The sequence below is a fragment of the Ovis canadensis genome, chromosome 3 (assembly GCF_042477335.2).
Source record: "Ovis canadensis isolate MfBH-ARS-UI-01 breed Bighorn chromosome 3, ARS-UI_OviCan_v2, whole genome shotgun sequence".
Lineage (NCBI taxonomy): Eukaryota > Metazoa > Chordata > Mammalia > Artiodactyla > Bovidae > Ovis > Ovis canadensis.
In genome coordinates, this window is record NC_091247.1 from 76,074,752 (window position 1) to 76,096,537 (window position 21,786).

The 21,786-nt window shown below is 42.5% G+C and overlaps 1 protein-coding gene across 1 annotated transcript in view; it reads right to left on the minus strand.

The window, feature by feature from the left end:
- Positions 1 to 1,159: 1,159 nt before the first annotated feature.
- The window catches only part of STON1 (stonin 1), a 59,967-nt gene continuing 39,340 nt past the window's right edge, over positions 1,160 to 21,786 (minus strand). The window contains exons 2-4 of the mRNA XM_069580446.1: positions 19,797 to 21,764; positions 6,379 to 6,581; positions 1,160 to 4,191 (exon numbers count right to left, since the gene is read on the minus strand). Of these exons, the coding sequence (XP_069436547.1) occupies positions 4,117 to 4,191; positions 6,379 to 6,581; positions 19,797 to 21,717 (2,199 nt within the window). The 5' untranslated portion in view covers positions 21,718 to 21,764 and the 3' untranslated portion in view covers positions 1,160 to 4,116. The remainder of the gene's footprint in view (positions 4,192 to 6,378; positions 6,582 to 19,796; positions 21,765 to 21,786) is intronic.

Below are 21,786 nucleotides of genomic sequence, written 5' to 3' on the forward strand. Positions count from 1 at the left end.
ATAGCTAGATAAAAATTGAATTTCAACACAGGCAGCTTACTCATACAAAGAGCAGGTGGAGAGCTTCTTAGGTTGGTTTTCATTAGAGCTGATTTATCTTTGTATCTTTAATACCCCCTAAACATACAACTTACCTGAAACAGATTGGATAAAATAGTTTGAATAAATAAACTGGATAAAAATATTGGATAAAATTGGATAAATAGATTGGATAAAAATAGTTTTCTAAACTTAAAAAAAAATCACTTTGAAAGCACATCATTTCTCTAATACTAGTTGCCAAAGTTTGAAAATTGCTTAGAATTCTCCTGTGGACAAAGTTCATCCAGTTATTGGGAAAAATTGCTAAAGACTTTGTAAAGTGTCCTAACTAGTTCATTTATCCAGATTATCGACAGATTCCATTGCCCCAACTCTGTAAGTTTTAGAAAACTGACAATAACATGCATCATCCTTGCCCATACGAATTAACTGTGTGGGAGTAGAGGAAATTATTACTAATATTGCCCTATGGACCAATCCATTCCGCATCAGTTTGTAAATTCATTTCAGAATTTCTTATTTCCTGTACATGTCTCTGCTCTTTTGAATTCTCCTTAGAGCCACTTGTAACAAACATCTTAACAAGTTCCCTCATTAGTTAATGAGTTAAGTAAAACTTGGGCACACACTCATATCATTTCTTCATGAGAATAATGATTATATCCTCTTTCAAAAATAATTCTTTTAACATCATAAATTGTACTTTGATGGTGATATTTTTCCAGGACGTGCCAAAACACCATGGACACTAACTCCTTCACAGTGAAGCAGTATACATTTGTCTGGGAGCTTCCCAGTTGGCTCAGCAGGAAAGAATTCACCTGCCAATGCAGGAAAGGGGACATGGGTTCAATCGCTAGGTCGGAAAGATCCCCTGAAGAAGGAAGGGGCAACCCACTCCAGTATTCCTGCCTGGAGAATCCCATGGACAGGGAAGCCTGGCAGGCTACAGTCCACGAGGTAGCAAAGAGTTATACACAACTGAGCATGTACACATGTAAGCACGCATTTGCCTGACAGAGTCAATTGTTTAAGGTTATTGAAATGGATTTCATACATTAAAAAAAACAGCCCCAGACCTTACAAAAGAAGATGTAAGTCCATTGCATATCAAGAATCATTTGAAATACATCTTTAATTTTTAAAAAATCAATATGCAATCTACAAAATACTTTGTTACATGATTATTAAGCTCAATATGTTTTATATTTGTATTGATGACATAAAATCATATTTTGAGTAAGATATAATAATACTTAGTCATTATTAAGGAAGGCCTCCTGACTGAATTTATAAGAGAAAAAGAGCTATATCAAAACACAAACCCAGAATGAAGGGAATTAAAACCCTACAATTACCTAACACAGAAATCAGGTCAAAATGCCAGCCTTTATTTATGTTAAGAAGGGCTTTTTTTTTTTTTTCATTCTTTTTAAATGGATAAACTATTTCTAGTCCCATTAAAAAAAAAAAAGGAAATGTCCTTAAATTCAGATCTGTACAACTGATCAGGTAAACCATCAAGCCATGAACTCATTTACAGAGTTAATATGATCCTTTGACTGGTAAGGTAACTAGACCAGACCAATTAGAGCAGAGCAACCCATCCCAAACTGGCCAACGGCCTGGAAGTCTGCCATTCAGTCAATTAAACAAAGGACCCCTAATGGGTCAAACTCATAAAGCATTGATCTAAATAAATTACCTAAATTAAAATGCTAGTAAGGAGTAGTTCCTCCTTCATTCACTTCCTTCCTCCCTTCCTGACCTTAAAAGAAGGAGTTTTTGTCATTGTTGTTTTGAAGATCATCATTTACATTCTGGAAAAGGAGATTCTACTTTTTAATTTGTAAGTCTAAGTGGACACTACCTGATTTGTCACTTAAAGCACCAAGATCACATTTGACCTTCTGCCATAGCTCAGGTCAGAAGTACTGTATTAAAAATTCTCTCCACCCAACAGAGAATGTTAATTTAATGCTAAGTAATGAATATTTAAGGGCCCTAATAGATGTGCAAATGAACAATTATGCTGCAGAACCCTGCTGTTCCTACCAACACCCTCTGCATTGCCACAAAAACTCAACTTGGGCTTCAGTCAGCTTTTTGTTATTATTTTCAGCACTGAATCTTGAGATGTGTCTGAAGGCTGGAGGGCTGGGGAATAAATGACTCCAGCAGTGAGGTGCCGGCACACGCTGGCAACCTGGGAAGCCTGAGGGGTGATTAATTGGACCCTATGCTGAAATTACTTTGAGGTGTAAATATTCATTAAGTTCATCCGAATTAGACTCTGAGTTCTTTATGGGCAGGATGCCATAAAACAGATCTGAAAGGACCAGCAGTAATTAACTCAGTTACCGTCCCTGGGACCATGGAGCAGCACCAAGTTCAGCCTGCCTCCATATTTGCTCTGAGCAGATTGAAGTCATTCCAGAATGTGCCACACCAGGTGAGTCAGGATGGAAGAATTTTTTTTTATATGATGCACACACAGATTTGCTCTCATATATATCTATAGCGAGTCTCAAGCATATGATATTATAAGCAACACATCAAGTGAAGTTAAAAAGAGCAACTCCAATTCATTTTAACAGTCAACTTTTGCATTCTTTGCCTTTACAGGAAAATAATGAAAAGCAGTAAATCTGCTGATTGATACAAACCATCATAAATGTTCGTTTTAATTTGCATTTTGAACAGATTAAAATGAATGTAATATAACATTAAATAAAACGTATGAGGGCCAACAGATAATGTTGTTTGGAAGAATACTGTCCTATCAGTTTTGACTCAAAACAGATCTGGTAAATAGAGAAAAATATCTCCTAATCATATTTAAGGATCAACATAAATTGAAGGTGTATTCATAGCATGTTTTTTTCCATGTTTTTCCTACTAAAAAAATATCTAGAACATAGATTTCCTAAATTTAAAAGTCTGACTTTTCACTATAAACACTAAAAGGAAGTTATAAACAGAATCATAACTGCTAATGCCACTGACTTTCCATTAAAAAAACAAACATTTATCTGACTTTGAAAAATAGAAATCACTTGTTAGAAATGTAGACAAAATAGTATCTTTCAGTTTCCTCATCTTTTAAAAAGAATCACTCTAAACTAAGCAGAATTAGCATAAATAGCATGATAGCAGGGTTAGCATAAAATAATCATGATTCAGACTTCTACTTAAGAGAGGCTTGTGTTAATTACAAATAATACTTTATCAAAATACATTCTTAGAGTCTACACTTTTGAGAAGCAACATTCATGGACTATAAAAATTCATTTTTAACATACATTAATATTTTAACTAGAGTCCATACTAGGATTTCATTCTGAAAGGAATCTCTCTAAGCAAAAGGCAGTATGTCTCAGTGACTTGTACTAAAATATGCATAGTAACAGAACTAGCGTCTTTGCCGCACATAACAGCATACAAATACATTTTGAAAATAATAATACCACAAGGGAAAGAGAGGTACCAAATACAGCTGATGATTACTCACCAATGTGATAACAAGACAGGAAGATAAATAATTCAGTATCAGAGATAGTTCCACATCTCCATTTTAGCCTGTGGTTTCCATATCAGTCTACAATAACCACGTTTCAGAGAAGAGCAAGAGGGAAAATTAAGTACTTTGGTTTATGTCTCCTTCAACTGCCTTCTCCTCTAGCATAGGTGCTAACTTAATAAGAAGAGATGGGGCTGGAGGATAATAAACATGGCATCAATCCAGAGTGGGAAACAATCAGTCACCGAGTAATCAAAAATTAAAAATGCTTTGGCCAGTGGCTGTGAGGTCACACACTGGAGAAGAGTGCCTTTGAGTTCTACTAGGAAATAAAAACATCACAAAAATTCAAGACACATTTTAGATCAAACCCCTGGGGCACAAACATATCAAAAGCATAAAGGATAGATGGTTCGCTTGCAGGTCTGAACTTCCCTAAACACAGCCAGCGGATCCGTCATTTCCACTATACAGTAGTAGCAGGACTTTATGCGGTTTCTGTGAATTATGCATTTATTTGCAAAGTGGGTCATCATCACTGACTCTTGCTATTCCTACTGAGTTACACAGTCACCAGCTTTATCCGGGTCTTCTCCATCGATTTTAATCCACTTCTTTTCTATTTCAACCTGTTGCACAAAAGCAAAACAGGAGGAAGCATTAACGACTGCAACACGGCATAACACTTCAGTTCTGGTTTGTAAACCAGCAAGCACTGTAGCCACTTCATCCTCTGCACACAAACACAGCCCCTCCACCCTGCCATGCCCATTCCCAAGGGAGGCACACTGTTCCCCTTCTGGACAACAAGTCTCCTAAATCCTTCTTCTAGGGTCAAATCTTGAAGAGGACAAAGTCTCTTCTCAGTCAAACACAGGTGTACACAGAATACACATACTGATAAGACATTTACAAATCTAGCTAGTCTTTCGATCAGTTATATCCCCCAAGTATCATGCATCCAGCTTCGGGCCTCCCTGAGATTCAGAGTACACCCCAAATCATCCCTCTAACTAAAAGAAACTAGTTTACAACAGTAATCCATCTGGGCCAAACCACCCAGCTGTCCCTCACCTTTGTCTCACCCTTTCAAACATAATCTCCTCCCAGTCCCTCCGGGACCACTCTAGATAAGGACGCCCTCCATCCCTCGCTATGCCGTGACCTTCTTTTATTCTCTTCTTAGAATTTGTCAGTACTTGAAATCATGGTACTTTTTACTGATTGTTTTTTGTTCTGTCACTAAAAGGTAGGCTTTACGAGGACAGGAACTTCACCTTTGTGTCTCAGCATCTACAGCAGCAGATGGCACTTTGAAATTGCTCAATAAATACTAATTAAATGGAAGATGACATTTTGAAACTGACTGCCATTAAAGCTAAAGAGACTTTGGTACACAATTCTGAGCGGTCCTCTACAAACCATGTGAAATTGGCGTATCCCAGGAATGGCGGATGGTATGAAGTCTCCATGCGCACTTCACACCCATTTCAGTCACACATGACACTTAGCTGCCTAGGGTTATAGGTCAGCTTCCCCAAGAAGCAGATGCTGAGATGGAGACTGGGGTGCAGAAAGCTTGCTGTGGAGAGCTCCTGGGGTCAACACCTGACTGACACAGAAAGGGGAGGGGAGAGAAAGGGAGAAGGAGGGGAGGGAGGCAAGGGGAGGGAAAGGGGAAGGGATGGGGCAGAACAGGGAGAGACGCTGGGCTACAAAGCAGTCACAGTAAAGGTTTCAGCCAATCCCCAGAGAGGGATGAAGCTAGGATGGCCCTCAGGGTTACTGCAGCTTGAGGTAGAAGGGTGTTTAGAGCCCGGGCCACCAGCCATTGGACACAGGCTGCCCCAGGAAGGGGGCGTGACCTGGGGAGTGGCACGTGCATCACCCAGGGCAGTTCCCAGCTGCTGAATCAGCCCTTCCGTCTTGAAGGGACGCACAGGACAGCATCCACTCGTCACTGGTTTTACCAATACAAAAAACATTACTGGACCCGAACACACAGGATTCGGGACAGTCCAAAATAAAGAAAAATTCAGACTTAGGTTACTATATTATAGAACCGCTAGTTGGTGCCAATGATATCATGTAATAACACCATTTCCAGATACTATGGGAAATGTGTGACAGAGGTTATTTCTATGTCTACTAACTTTGAAGCTGAGAAAGAAAAGCAAGCTTAGGAACAAGTGCAAGTGTACATCACTCTCTAATTCAAACGGCTGCAGAATGCAGATGAGCTGATGGTGAACATTTAAAATTGTGGTGACACAGTACCTCAGCGTTTCCCCAAACAGTGCACCACAGAATACTATTACAGAAGATACTGACAGGTGCTTTACAGGAGACAAGGTTCCATAATTGGCAAGTAGGGAGAGACTGAGCTAAGTTTAGTAAGTTTCTTTTCTGCAGGACTTCCTTGTTCAACATTAAGTGGACAGCATTCCCCAACTTATTTTTTTCTTAGATCATTATATGGGACATATGTCCCATAGAACACATCTAGGGAAATGTTATTCTGACAAAACCTTTATTACAAATATGCTTCTGAAATGTGAACTTACTTTGAATGCCCTGTTTTTCACTGAGGTCTGAGTTAAGTACACGGCACTGTCCTCAGGCTCCTAATGTTCTCTAGAACTGAGGGGAAGAACTAGGCTCACTGGTGACCATCAAGTTTCCACAACTGAGCTCTTTTCTAGGTCTAATACATGCATACACATGACATTACTTAAGAAGGCAAGGCAAGGATCTAAAGCCAAATCAGGTCACAGCTTCAAAAGTCCCATCCTAACACCAGGGGCTTTGGGATGTACCTGGATGTTGTAGCAAGCCCGATGATGAATGTGTTTCTGTGGCTGGACATCACTCTCCACCCCCAGAGACCTGACCTCTGTCCTTGAAGCAGTGGTGTCAAGGATCCCAAACTGAACAGTAGCAAATGGATACCAATCGGAGGGAATTTCTTGGTCTGATCCAAGTTCTAGTTTGTAAGACAAACAATGGGGATGATCAGGACCTTGAAGAAAAAAAAATCAAAAGGTCAGTCAAAGCGTTTCAATGGGCAGTGCACATTTCTCATGAGTGTAAAAGGCACGCATCTCTCTCTTTAATACACATTTCCATTAGCACTCTGGCTGTGAATTCCACTAAATTACATATCTTCAAAATTCACAATCTTGCACTAATTGGGGAGGGGGGGAATCTAAATGCAATTTTTAAGTACTAGCTTTAAAGTAAGTACAATTTATCATTATATAGTTACATATGTTAACTCCCAAAATGTTTTCAAGTAGAACTGAGCTGTTTCTTTTTTCAAAAAGAAAGTTAAATATTTCATTTAATTATTCAAATAAAACAATAACCAACAACAGTGACAAAAAATTCAGGGTTATATCAAGTTCATACATACAAAAAAAGATCTTCATGACCCAGATATTCACGATGGTGTGATCACTCATCTAGAGCCAGACATCCTGGAATGTGAAGTCAAATGGGCCTTAGAAAGCATCACTATGAACAAAGCTAGTGGAGATGATGGAATTCCAGTGGAGCTATTTCAAATCCTGAAAGACGATGCTGTGAAAGTGCTGCACTCAATATGCCAGCAAATTTGGAAAACTCAGCAGTGGCCACAGGACTAGAAAAAGTCAGTTTTCATTCCAATCCCAAAGAAAGGCAATGCCAAAGAATGTTCAAACTACCACACAATTGCACTCACCTCACACGCTAGTAATGCTCAAAATTCTCCAAGTCAGGCTTTAGCAATACGTGAACCGTGAACTTCCAGATGTTCAAGCTGGTTTTCAAAAAACCAGAGATCAAACTGCCAACATCCGCTGGGTCACTAAAAAAGCTAGAGAGTTCCAGAAAAACATCTATTTCTGCTTTATTGACTATGCCAAAGCCTTTGACTGTGTGGATCATAATAAACTGGAAAATTCTGAAAGAGATGGGAATACCAGACCACCTGACCTGCCTCTTGAGAAACCTATATGCAGGTCAGGAAGCAACAGTTAGAACTGGACATGGAACAACAGACTGGTTCCAAATAGGAAAAGGAGTACATCAAGGCTGTATAATGTCACCCTACTTATTTAACTTCTATGCAGAGTACATCATGAAAAACACTGGGCTGGATGAAACACAAGCTGGAATCAAGATTGCTGGGAGAAATATCAATAACCTCAGATATGCAGATAACATCATCCTTATGGCAGAAAGTGAAGAGGAACTAAAGAGCCTCTTGATGAAAGTGAAAGAGGAGAGTGAAAAAGTTGGTTTAAAACTCAGCATTCAGAAAAATAAGACCATGGCATCCAGTCCCATCACTTCAAGGCAAATAGATTGGGAAACAGTGGAAACAGTGTCAGACTTTATTTTGGGGGGCTAAAAAATCACTGCAAATGGTGATTGCAGCCATGAAATTAAAAGACGCTTACTCCTTGGAAGGAAAGTTATGACCAACCTAGATAGCATGTTGAAAAGCAGAGACATTACTTTGCCAACAAAGGTCCGTCTAGTCAAGGCTATGGTTTTTCCTGAGGTCATGTATGGATGTGAGAGTTGGACTGTGGAGAAAGCTGAGCACCGAAGAATTGATGCTTTTGAACTGTGGTGTTGGAGAAGACTCTTGAGAGTCCCTTGGACTGCAAAGAGATCCAACCAGTCCATTCTGAAGGAGATCAACCCTAGGATTTCTTTGGAAAGACTGATGTTGAAGGTGAAACTCCAATACTCTGGCCACCTGATGAGAAGAGCTGACTCATTTGAAAAGACCCTGATGCTGGGAAAGATTGAAGGCAGGAGGAGAAGGGGACGACAGAAGATGAGATGGCTGGATGGCATCACGGACTAGATGGACATGAGTCTGAGTGAACTCTGGGAGTTGGTGATGGACAGGGAGGCCTTGTGTGCTGTGATTCATGGGGTCACAAAGAGTCGGACATGACTGAGTCACTGAACTGAACATATGTGAGTGCCTTCCATTGAGTGATTCTAATTCATAAAAATAGAATAACAGAAGTGTGCTAAGTTTTTTAAATTAAAAGATGAGTATTTAAATTAAGCATCATTGTTGGGCTACAATAGACATAAAAGTGAAAAGTGAGGTCGCTCAGTCGTGTCCGACTCTTTGTGACCCCATGGACTGTAGCCTACCAGGCTTCTCTGTCCATGGGATTCTCCAGGCAAGAATACTGGAGTGGGTTACCATTTCCTTCTCCAGGGGATCTTCCCGACCCTGGGATCAAACCCGGGTCTCCTGCATTGGAGGCAGACGCTTCAACCTCTGAGCCACCAGGGAAGCACAATGCACATAAGACGTATTTAAAAAGAAAGCTTTCTCTAAGTAGACTAAGATCTTATAATTCTTAATTTTTTTCATTTTCTTACCCTTCTATTTATTGATAATACAAAGAAAATTTCAGAGTAAATTAAGTCACTTTATAAAGAATTATGGTTTTTTTAAAGTTCAACTTAGTGAATTTTTTCTTGCATTTCAGAAAAGATTATAAGCCAAGGATTCTTTTTTTTAGTGAGACATTAATTTTGAGTACATTAATTCCCACTTACCCTCCTCAAAGCTTTGACTGGAACAAATGTACAGTGTGGAGATGGGCATACTGACTTTCAATGTTTCCATGTAATATTTTTCTTCACTTAAGTTTGCTTTGCCATGTATTGAGCATCTACTCTATACCAAACTAGACTCCGCCAGACCTTAGATATCAGATTTACACAAAAACTTTTAAGAGGGGTTATATACTGTGTGTTTATGTATGTGTGTTACAGCGAAGTTAAAAGTATTTTCAATGTAATCACTGCAGTAACTCTATAAATGTTCCATGATTCTGCTCCATCAGTCCACAGTGTCTGCATATTCCATGTAGCTGTGTGTGCTAAGTCGCTCTAGTCATGTCCGACTCTGTGATCCTATGGACAGTAGCCCACCAGGCTCCTCTGTCCATGAGGTTCTCCAGGCAAGAATACTAGAGTGCATTCCCCTTTCCTCCTCCAGGGGATCTACCCTCGTGGCATATGCCATCTACATATTCCTTGTAGCTATCTTTACTTATGCAAGAGATAATAATAATTTCAAAAGCCAGATTAAATTACTATACCACTGATATGACCAAGAAAGAACATTTCTATCAAAAGATAGCTTTAGGCACAAAAACAAGAATTTAAAGGATTTCACTTAATTCTTAAAAGATAAATTGCCTTTAATGCCTTACAACCTGCTTCTTATAGACTAATGGAATTGTAAGGCTATAAAAGCCCTTGAGACATCACCCATCAACAGATGCTGATTAGTGTCTCCACCACTCACTTGTAGGGCAAGACAACAGCGGCCCCAGGGTTGCTTTACACTACCCAGATCACTGCAGTCAAGTGACAACTTTATTAACACACACACACAGCCCCCCCAGGGGAGAGTTCACAATCCATTAGCTTTTCTAGCCTTCTGTCCACAGGATACAGTAAGTTTATTTAAACTTAATTCAGTCCTTTATGGCATGGTGGTTACGAACATAAACATTCGACTCCGGAAGCCCAGGATCAGATCCCCTCTCTGCTACCTGAAAGATGTGTGAGACCCTTCGCAAGTTATTTGATCGCTGCGAGCCTCAGTTTCCCATCTGAAAATGGGTGTGATGATGGTTAACAGTATGAACCTTATGGGGTTGCTGTGAGGACTGAGCAAGCCGGCTGGCATACACAGCGTAGAGCCGGAGTACACTAGGTATTTAGTCACTCAGTCGTGTCCAGCTCTTTGTGACCCCATGGACTGTCGCCCGCCAGGCTCCTCTGTCCATGGGATTCTCCAGGCAAGAATACTGGAGTGGGTTGCCATGCCCTCCTCCAGGGGATCTTCCCAACCCAGGCATCGAAACCAGGTTTCTGCATTGCAGGCGGATTCTTTACCGTCTTGAGAGTTGCACTGTTAGAAGTGCAAAGTGCTATTCGATTATAAATCCAATATTATCATTTAATGACTGTAATTCTGCTAATGAAAGGACTGTGAATTCTACACTTTTAGAGCTGAAAATAATACTAAAGACAATCTAATCTGACACTCACATTTTAAAGAAAAATTCTTTTGGAATTTTGCAATTAAAATAATCCAACTTTAAGACCTAGTACTCCAAAAATAGGTTTAGGAAAAAAACCTTTCTATCCACTTTTCTTTAAAAAAAAAAAAAAAAAAGGTTAAAAGATAAAGAACATTTTTCTGACATATATTTTCTTGGCTTTTAAAACTCTACAATGCTTAGTAACTCACACTCCCTTTGAACTTTGATATCCATAAATAAAAGTATCATGTCTATCCTTAGAGCAAGTCTGGCACATTTGGAGCTGAAAGGCTATTTGTGGAATTTACAAGTGAATAACTAAAAGACAGAGGAAAATCATGTTCTTTATCTCAGTACTGACCACCAGGGGGCACTCTCAGGCTTTGGTAATCAGTCTCTCACCACCTTCTAAGGACTATGCATGCAAATGAAAAAATCTATTTAGGTCTAGTAGATACCCAGTCCTTCTTGAACCAAAATATTGTACATCTGAAACTGAACTGGTGAGAGTTGGAGGGAATGAATAGTAGGAGGGTGACACCAGTGGAGGAGGAGAGAAAAACCAATGTACTAAAGAGACAGCAAAGAAAAAAATAATAGCAAGATATATTTTAAAACTGGTAAAACCAGGAGAGTGGAGATAGACATATGTTAATTGACCCTCCACCATTCTCACCTCTCTCTCTAATCTTATGCTACCATACGCTGCACTTTGCTGGAGCAGCCGTGAAGAGATAACCCACACCCAAGGTAAGAGAAACCCAAGTAAGAAAGTAGGTGTTGCAGGAGGGCATCAGAGGGCAGACACACTGAAACCATAATCACAGAAAACTAGTCAATCTAATCACACTAGGACCACAGCCTTGTCTAACTCAATGAAGCTAAGCCATGCCCATGGGGCCACCCAAGACGGGCAGGTCATGGTGGAGAGGTCTGACAGGATGTGGTCCACTGGAGAAGGGAATGGCAAACCACTTCAGTATTGCCTTGAGAACCCCATGAACAGTATGAAAAGGCAAAATGATAGGATACTGAAAGACGAACTCCCCAGGTCAGTAGGTGCCCAATATGCTACTGGAGATCAGTGGAGAAATAACTCCAGAAAGAATGAAGGGATGGAGCCAAAGCGAAACCACCACCCAGCTGTGGATGTGACTGGTGATAGAAGCAAGGTCTGATGCTGTAAAGAGCAATACTGCATAGGAACCTGGAATGTCAGGTCCATGAATCAAGGCAAATTGGAAGTGGTTAAACAAGAGATGGCAAGAGTGAACGTTGACATTCTAGGAATCAGCAAACTAAAATGGACTGGAATGGGTGAATTTAACTCAGATGACCATTATATCTACTACTGCAGGCAGGAATCCCTCAGAAGAAATGGAGTAGCCATCATGGTCAACAAAAGAGTCTGAAATGCAGTACTTGGATGCAATCTCAAAAACAACAGAATGATCTCTGTTCATTTCCAAGGCAAACCATTCAATATCACAGTAATCCAAGTCTATGTCCCAACCAGTAACACTGAAGAAGCTGAAGTTGAATGGTTCCATGAAGACCTACAAGACCTTTTAGAATAACACCCAAAAAAGATATCCTTTTCGTTATAGGGGACTGGAATGCAAAAGTAGGAAGTCAAGAAACACCTGGAATAACAGGCAAATTTGGCCTTGGAATACGGAATGAAACAGGGCAAAGACGAATAGAGTTTTGCCAAGAAAATGCACTGGTCATAGCAATCACCCTCTTCCAACAACACAAGAGAAGACTCTACACATGGACATTACCAGATGGTCAACACCAAAATCAGATTTATTATATTCTTTGCAGCCAAAGATGGAGAAGCTCTGTAGCAGACTGTGGCTCAGATCATGAACTCCTTATTGCCAAATTCAGACTTAAATTGAAGAAAGTAGGGAAAACCGCTAGATCATTCAGATATGACCTAAATCAAATCCCTTATGATTATACAGTGGAAGTGAGAAATAGATTTCAGGGACTAGATCTGATAGATAGAGTGCCTGATGAATTATGGATAGAGGCTAGTGACATTGTATAGGAGACAGGGATCAAGACCACCCCCATGGAAAAGAAATGCAAAAAAAACAAAATGGCTGTCTGAGGAGGCCTTACAAATAGCTGTGAAAAGAAGTGAAAAGCAAAGGAGAAAAGGAAAGATATAAGCATCTGAATGTAGAGTTCCAAAGAACAGCAAGAAGAGATAAGAAAGCCTTCCTCAGTGATTCATGCAAAGAAATAGAGGAAAACAACAGAATGGGAAAGATTAGAGATCTCTTCAAGAAAATTAGAGATACCAAGGGAACATTTCATGCAAAGATAGGCTCGATAAAGGACAGAAATGGTCGGGACCTAACAGAAGCAGAAGATATTGAGAAGAGGTGGCAAGAATACACAGAACTGTACAAAAAAGATCTTAACGACCCAGATAATCACGATGGTATAATCACTCACCTAGAGCCAGACATCCTGGAATGTGAAGTCAAGTGGGCCTTAGGAAGCATCACTATGAACAAAGCTAGTGGAGGTGATGGAATTCCAGTGGAGCTATTTCAAATCCTGAAAGATGATGCTGTCAAAGTGCTGCACTCAATATGCCAGCAAATTTGGAAAATTCAGCAGTGGCCACAGGACTGGAAAAGGTCAGTTTTCATTCCAATCCCAAAAAAAGGCAATGCCAAAGAATGCTCAAACTACCGCACAATTGCACTTATCTCACCCACTAGTAAAGTAATGCTCAAAATCCTTCAAGCCAGGCTTCAGCAATACATGAACCGTGAATCCAGATGTTCAAGCTGGTTTTAGAAAAGGCAGAGGAACCAGAGATCAAATTGCCAACATCCGCTGGATCATGGAAAAAGCAAAGGAGTTTCAGAAAAACATCTATTTCTGCTTTATTGACTATGCCAAAGCCTTTGACTGTGTGGATCACAAGAAACTGTGGAAAATTCTTCAAGAGATGGGAATACCAGACCACCTGACCTGCCTCTTGAGAAATCTATATGCAGGTCAGGAAGCAACAGTCAGAACTGGACATGGAACAACAAACTGGTTCCAAATAGGAAAAGGAGTACATCAAGGCTGTATATTGTCACCCTGCTTATTTAACTTCTATGCAGAGTACATCATGAGAAATGCTGGACTGGAAGAAGCACAAGCTGGAATCAGGATTGCTGGGAGAAACATCAATAACTTCAGATATGCAGATGACACCACCCTTATGGCAGAAAGTGAAGAGGAACTAAAAAGCCTATTGATGAAAGTGAAAGTGGAGAGTGAAAAAGTTGGCTTAAAGCTCAACATTCAAAAAACGAAGATCATGGCATCTGGTCCCATCACTTCATGGGAAATAGATGGGGAAACAGTGGAAACAGTGTCAGACTTTATTTTTCTGGGCTCCAAACTCATTGCAGATGGTGACTGCAGCCGTGAAATTAAAAGACACTTACTCCTTGGAAGGAAAGTTATGACCAACCTAGATAGCATGTTGAAAAGCATAGATATTACTTTGCCAACAAAGGTCCGTCTAGTCAAGGCTATGGTTTTTCCTGTGGTCATGTATGGATGTTGAGAGTTGGACTGTGAAGAAAGTTGAGCACCAAAGAATTGATGCTTTTGAACTGTGGTGTTAGAGAAGACTCTTGAGAGTCCCTTGGACTGCAAGGAGATCCAACCAGTCCATTCCAAAGGAGATCAGCCCTGGGATTTCTTTGGAAGGACTGATGTTGAAGCTGAAACTCCAGGACTTTGGCCACCTCATGTGAAGAGTTGACTCATTGGAAAAGACTCTGATGCTGGGACAGACTGGGGGCAGAAGGGGACGACAGAGGATGAGATGGCTGGATGGCATCACTGACTCAATGGACGCTGGTCTGGGTGAACTCCAGGAGTTGGTGATGGACATGTAGGCCTGGCGTGCTGCGATTCACAGGATCACAGAGTCGGACACGACTGAGCGACTGAACTGAACTGAACTGACATATGCGCCCTCTGTGGCTAAGGAGTGTTTTCCTGTCCTCATTCTCTCCCCCTACTTCCTCCGTTTCCCCCTCTCTCCCTCCTCGTCTTTATCCACCGCCTTCTCCTCCTTCTCTTTGTCTTTTCCACCCCTAGCAAATCCTGTGCTCAAGGAAAGTCCTCTGTTGTCATTCACACCTTAGCCTGAATGAACGATCTGGGGCCAGCCTTTGTTTAGTGAAAGGCTCACTCACTGTTAAAGTCATATGAAGCAATGGCATGATGGCAGAAAAGATAGTTAAGGAGGCAACATCCCACCTCCCCTAAAACCACATGAGTGATTTCACCAACAGGAGAGGTCAGTACTGATCTCACAAATCCCCAAGAAAGGGGCATTTTTTTATGTTTGTTTTTCATGAGTACAAGTACTTCATATAGTCTTTTTAGTTTCCATGTTTCTAAAATTTTTTTTTCTAACAGCGTAGGTTTTTCAGAAGCTAGCTTGAAAGGGTAACGTTTTAAAGAACTTCTTTTAAAATCCTCTCTTCTCTAAATACCCAGGTGATTTTTAAAATCATATAGAAACATCAAGATGCATTCTAACTCCCTGCTCCTCTGCATGAGGCCCATGGCCAGCAGCCCTGGCATTGCTGGAGCGTGTGTGGGAGACAGTATGGAGAGACCCACCTGCCGAATCAGAGGCCACATTCTAACAAAGCGATTCATGTGCCTGCCAACACTTGAGAAGCACTGCCTCAGGATAAAGACTTCCTCTCTACCCTAGCCTTACTCTACGCTTCTCAAGAAAAAAGTGGCAGGAAGCCTCTTACTCTTTGCATTTCCGCCCCTTACCAGCCCTGTGGTGGAGAAGCCTTGGTGACAAGTCCACATGCCCCCAGAAGTGTCCAGCCCCAGCCTGGCTCAGAGCTCCCCCTTCCCCCAGACTCCACTGGTCACAGCTTCACTGCCTTCTCAATGGGCCTCCTCTTGGTGCACAGGCCTGATCTGAATGAAGCAGCTTTGATCCCAAGGGATTTATTTGGTCAGTGAGTTCTCACTATGTAGTTGGCTGGAATGCTTGTAAAACATCTTTCTGCATGAGCCTGGTGCTAGGACAGTCCTCCTCAAGAATTCCCAAAGGCCAGGACCAAGTCCAGCGAGCCTCTCTGGGAATGCATTCTCTAATTGTCCTCAGTGAGCGCAACTGCTGGTAAATGCAGATGGGAGGGTAGTAAGGGAGCTCTAGAAGACACAGGATGCACAGAGCAGGGAGGACTGGTGCCTAGGAGGCCAGGACAGTTCTCCCGGGAGAGGTACCAGGCCAGCGGCGTGGAGAGCCTCTCACAAGCACCCATACCTGGGCCTCAGGCCTGCAGTCTGCTTGGTGGGGATGAGGCCTATATGTGGTATTTTAAATATTAAAGCTCTAATGATTCTAAACTCTAACGTGGAGCCAGGGCTGGAAACAGATTTTAAAAGGAGTGAGGAGAGGCTATCTTAGCTAATGGCACCACTGCCCATCTTTTCGTAAAAGCCAGAGGCCCTGACCTCCTCCCAGCCCCTCCCTTCTCCCCGAGCCCACAGACCGCCCGTCACTGTCTCGGGCTCACCCTTCACCTTTGTCTCAGTTCTCCCACTGCCCCCTCCCATCAGTCCCCGTCTCATTCAGTCCCTCTCCCTCCTACCAGCCTCCCGTTACTTTAATCTACTTCTGAATCTCTCCTCCACGATGTACGCCTGACTTTCTAAAACAAAGCAGAATTCTGTCACAAATGTGCCTGAAAACATTCCAGAGGCCCTGCTGACAATCTCCACACCCTGCAGCGTGGCTCACAACACTTTTCGCATCCTGGTTTCCTCTCCAACTCTCCCCTGAGTCCTGAAACTCAGGTAAGATCCCCCATCGACACGCCTGAGTTTCTGCTGTTTCTGTCTTGATGGAATCTCACTGATTCTCACAGGCCAAGCTGAAGCATCCCCTCTCCAGCAGAGCCTTCCCTACCCGTCCCCGTCCCCCTGCAATGATCACCCCTTCCTCTGGGGTCCCCATCAGGTACGTCGGTACACGCATGCAATAGAAGAGAGCACAGTGCCATTGTGCCTTTGGAAGCTGCTTCCGCGTCTGCCTCACCCGTCAGACATCTGTTTCTGGACAGCAGGGAACATGTTTGTATCTGTGTCCCCCGAGCACCCACCACAGAGTCTGTACCTACAGGAAATTTCGTGGGTGTTGGTGGAATAGATGCATGAATGAGAGAGCCCTCTCACTAAATTCTTGTTGAATCGATCAATTACCTATACCATTAATTCTGAGAAAATGCAGTATTCTGAACAGGATCACTTTTACAAGAAGCTTTATATATGTTGTTCCCCTTCTAAAATCAGAAAAGGATGCATGGGTTCTCAGTTTGAAAAAGAAGTGTGGTTGCCCCAGTGGGTCTAGGCTGCACCAAGACAGAGCAGCTGGAGTGGGCTCCCTGCACACCTTGCCCCCTGACCTCAGCCAGACAAGCCAGCAGGCTGAACCCTCAGAGGCGTAATCATTCTCCACATCTGTGCAAAAGCTACACTTGACCTTGTTCCGGGTCCAGTGACCATCTCTAGGACTAAAGGAGAACTGCAGGAGTCGGGTTATCACCCAGACCTCAGGAAACATCTCTGGACCGAGGAGATTACAGTCAGCATTCCAGCCTGCCTCCCCCTCTTTCCCTTTGTGTTTAGCAAAATAAAACTCACAAATAACTTTGAGTAGATCCCTTGGAACCACATACTCAAAACCTCACATTTGTTTCCCTGGGAGGAAGACAATCTGAGAATAGTTTTAACTTGTTCCTCCAGCAATGTTATCAAGAAGTCAGGAAACAGTCCCTAAATGGATTCTATCATGGAAGACAATCCCATCATGTTAGAGTTGACCAGGAGGTGCCCATAGAGGCCGCACCTGTGAGCATGCTACCCCATCACTGCCTCTCCCCACCTGGGCTCTCCTGGCTATTCCTTGGAACTAGGAGGTAACTACTAACTACTGCGAGTCCAGAGAACACTGTGGACGGGAACTGGGCATAAAAGGAGAAGAGCAAGTTCTGCCAGAAAGGGCTACTGAGCAGGGGCTTCCCTTCAGCACAGGGGCCTGGGCTTGTCAGCCGCCAGCTGTGTCTCTCACCTGCTGGGCCTTGTCTGTAACTCAAGCTGCAATTAGTTGAGAGATGTTAAGCCAGAAAACTGCAGGGTACAGACAAGATGGCAGGCTGCCCCTAAGGTCCACTGTAGTCTGTGGCTTGTTCTTCCTGCCCCAGAACATTGCAAGACCTGCAGAGCAGTGTCCCTCCACTCAGGCTACACATGAGGTTCACCTGGGCACCTACCCAAGACATTCTGATTTAACTGGCATAGAGTAGAGCCTGAATGGGCTTCCCTTGAGGCTCAGTGGTAAAGAATCCTCCTGCCAATGCAGGAGACATGGGTTTGATCCCTGGGTGGGGAATATTCCCTGGAGGAGGAAATGGCAACCCACTCCAGTATGCTTGCCTGGGAAATCACATGGACAGAGGAGCCTGGCAGTACAGCTTTGCAGTCCATGGGGTTGCAAAGAGTCACACATAACTGAGCATAGCAGAGCAGGTTACTCTAACAGATAGCCAGTTTTGAAAAACATTGCTGGAGGTCTACCCCAAATAAAAATGCTTCCTCTGAAGTCTACAGTGTGAAGGTTTTAATGAAACTAAATTTCCCTGAAGGACTAGTCCAGCTGAGAGCTAGTTGAAAGCAGGAAACAATCTTACTTCTCTTGAGCCCCAGCACCTGATGAGGCACTTGGAATACAAAAAGTGCTCAATAAAGGTTTGCTTAAATGATGAATGCATCAACTCAAAAGCTCCAAACCTGCCCCCAACTTAGCTCCAAAGCGCAGTGTTCTGCTAGAAATAACTGAACTAAAACAGCGAGCAGCCCTAATTTCAAATTTTGCTTTTTTGCTTTATGATGTTACACCCACACTAACTTACTGCGCCTGCGTGCTAAGTCGCTTCAGTCATATCCGACTCCATGCGACCCTATGGACTGTAGCTGGCCATGCTCCTCTGTTCAAGAGATTCTCCAGGCAAGAATACTGGAGTGAGTTGCCATGCTCTCCTCCAGGGGATCTTCCCAACCCAGAGATCAAACCCAGACCTCTTATGTCTCCTGCACTGGCAGGTGGGTTCTTCACCACTGGTGCCATCTGGGAAGCCCCCACTAACTTACTACTTTAAAATAAATGCAATGCTATAAGTGTCTATTCAAATGTCTAAACTTCTAGATTCACTGTTTTCTTTGCAAAATAAAAAAAGTAACTGTTCCAATGCTTAATTAAAATTAAAACAACCCATCAAGATGGTCAAATTGGTCAGCAAAAGAAATTAACTTGGGTAAAGATAAAAGGCAGTCTTATTTCAAGGTAAAAGTGAAACTGAAAGTCGCTAAGTCATACTGACTCTGAGATCCCATGGACTGACTATACAGTCCATGGAATTCTCCAAGCCAGAATACTGGAGTGGGAGCCTTTCCTCCTCCAAGGGATCTTCCCAACCCAGGGAACGAACCCAGGTCTCCCACATTGCAGGCGAATTCTTTACCAGCTAAGCCACAAGGGAAGCCAAAGAATACTGGAGTGGGTTAGCCTATCTCTTCTTCAGCAGATCTTCCCGACCCAAGAATCAAATCGGGGTCTCCTGCTTTGCAGGAGGATTCTTTACCAACTGAGCTATCACTTGAAACAAGGAGGAAGTCTTGGTACTGGCTGAGAATATAAAAGGTTCAAGTATATTCAAGGATGACAGATCTTAAAAAGTTAACTAGGAATCTAAGCTATATGAACAATAATTTTAATATCTGAGGTTGATGTGAAGATGTCCAACTAGAAATTTTCCCTCAGTATCACTATCCATAATAAAATCCTAGTTTCGGATAGTAGTTCTTACACTATTAAAAAAAAATTCAGTTAAACTTATCTGGTAGAAATAGGTATAAAGGGATAAAATAAGTCAGTTGTTTGACTAAACGTTCCATCTCCCACCCACTGATGTAATAAGCATGGTCTTAGCTGACTGACATTATCATCTGCCTCAGTCTGGTTTCAACCCAAGGAGGAGGGTGAAAACATTTAAGAGATTTCATACGAAAATCAGCTTAGCGTGTTGAATATTTACTTGAATTTTTATCAGGAAGCCGGTCTATCTTCCATACCACAGCCCGGTAGGCACTCTCATATTTTGCGGACCCCACTGTGACCTGTATGACAGGTTCAGATTCAAGTTCGTGTAAACTCCCCAGACACGCCCGGCGGTTCATTTTGGCTTTCAGGGACTTCTGCCTCTGGAGGTTCATGGTCCAGAGGGCCTTGATCCACTGAGACGGGACAGGAAAGTGTATCATTATGTTGTCACAGGACCTCAAGGAACCAGCATGGGATGGTCTCTGGACCACCGGGGCCATGTTGACGAAGGCCTGAAGCTCCACATACGCCCCCTGGACAACCACTACCGACTTCAGGGAAAAGGGAAGATCTTCCCCGCTGTGTGAAGTTTTGAAGCGCATCAGCTCAAACCTGCAGGCATCCAGAGGTACAAACTTAATGATTCTTGATTGCTCAAATTCTTGTGCTTTCACACACTTATGAAAATGACAGTCAAGAATATCAATCCCCTTCTTTTCTGGATCTTTCTCAAAATAGCGTTCATTTCGCTTCTGTAGCTCATGGTCATTCAAGGTTAAAAAGCATTCAGTGTTGCCATTCACAAAGCAGAGGCAAGAAATCTGAGTTATCACAGCGCTTTCAACCAACCTTCCTTCTTCTTTAGTGATTTTACCCCAAAAGTTGTCCACAATTTCCAGGAAAATTTCTTGCTCCTCATAGTTCTTCTTTGGTTTTGAAACAGCTGGCAGCTGAACCAGCTCCTCCTCCACAGTGGTCAGAAAGGCGAGGAAGTCATGGTACTCTGTGGACCCCAACTTCAGCATTTGTTCTACGTCTGGTTCGTGAACTACTTCTGTCTTAGAATGGTATTTCCTTTTTTCTGTGTAAGACACATGTTCAATCTTCACAGTGTGGATTTTTCCTGCCACACTAAAGTTCTCAACTTTGGGTTCAGAAAGCCTGCAGTATGGATCGAGCTGTAACTCTTTAAATGGTTTTTCTAATCCCTTCTCATAATACATTTGCAAAATTCCTCCAGGTAAGACTTTTAGAAAAATTGGCCCCCACTGACGAGAAGACATCATGTTCTTCTTCTCCGGAATTCTCATCATGAAAGGCCATCCAGCTTTCGGCTGACTCCTGAAGAGCACGTGGGGGACAAAGGAAGAGGCAGCGTCTTCCGCATACAGACGCTGCCCAGACAAATTTGCAAATGAGTCTTGGTTCTCAGCTGATTGGAGATATTCAAGCTTCTCACAGATGTAGCTGAGTGAACACTGATTTAAGCCTTTTTGATCCACAGGCACCTCTTTGTCTCTTGATGGGAAGATCTTTCTGCTTCCTGGAGGGTCAAAGGTGAGCTGGGAAGCACTGCCTTCATCTTTCCAGAATGGACTTGAAAAGGCACAGTCTTCCTGAAAATACTGAAATTGGGGAGTATCACTTTGGACCCCTTCAGCCTGGTGAGGGCTCATTTCATCTGCAAGACCCACTTTGGAGGCTGGATGTATACACGAGTGGTCGCTGGGTAAGGAAGCTTGGGAGAAACAGGTTGGCTTAGTAGCCAGTGAGGAAGAACCTGTTGCTGTTATAGATGGACTGCTTGAAGATGATTCTGGAATAGGATAAAGCACATGAGTCCCTGCTTTGGGGATGCCAGGAAAACCTGGGAAGTCTTTGGTAGGTGTAGAAAGAGGAGAGTTACTTGGAGGTCCTGGACTGAAGTAAAAGTCTACGATGGGAGAGGAGAGAGGGGTGCTGCTGGTAGAGGAGGATCCACTGGGAAATTCCTTAGGGCCAGAAAGGTTCAGTTTAAGTCCATTTGGCCGACAAATGCCTTGATTCTCCAGAGGGAAATTCTTTGACTTTTGAGAAGACTGAAAAGTGGGGTCGTCATCAAATGTGACCCAGTTGCCTGGGTTCGTGGAACACATCTTTGGGATCAGACTGTGGTCTTGCCAATGAATCAGATATGTTGTCTCTGTTAAAGGAGAAAGAGAAAA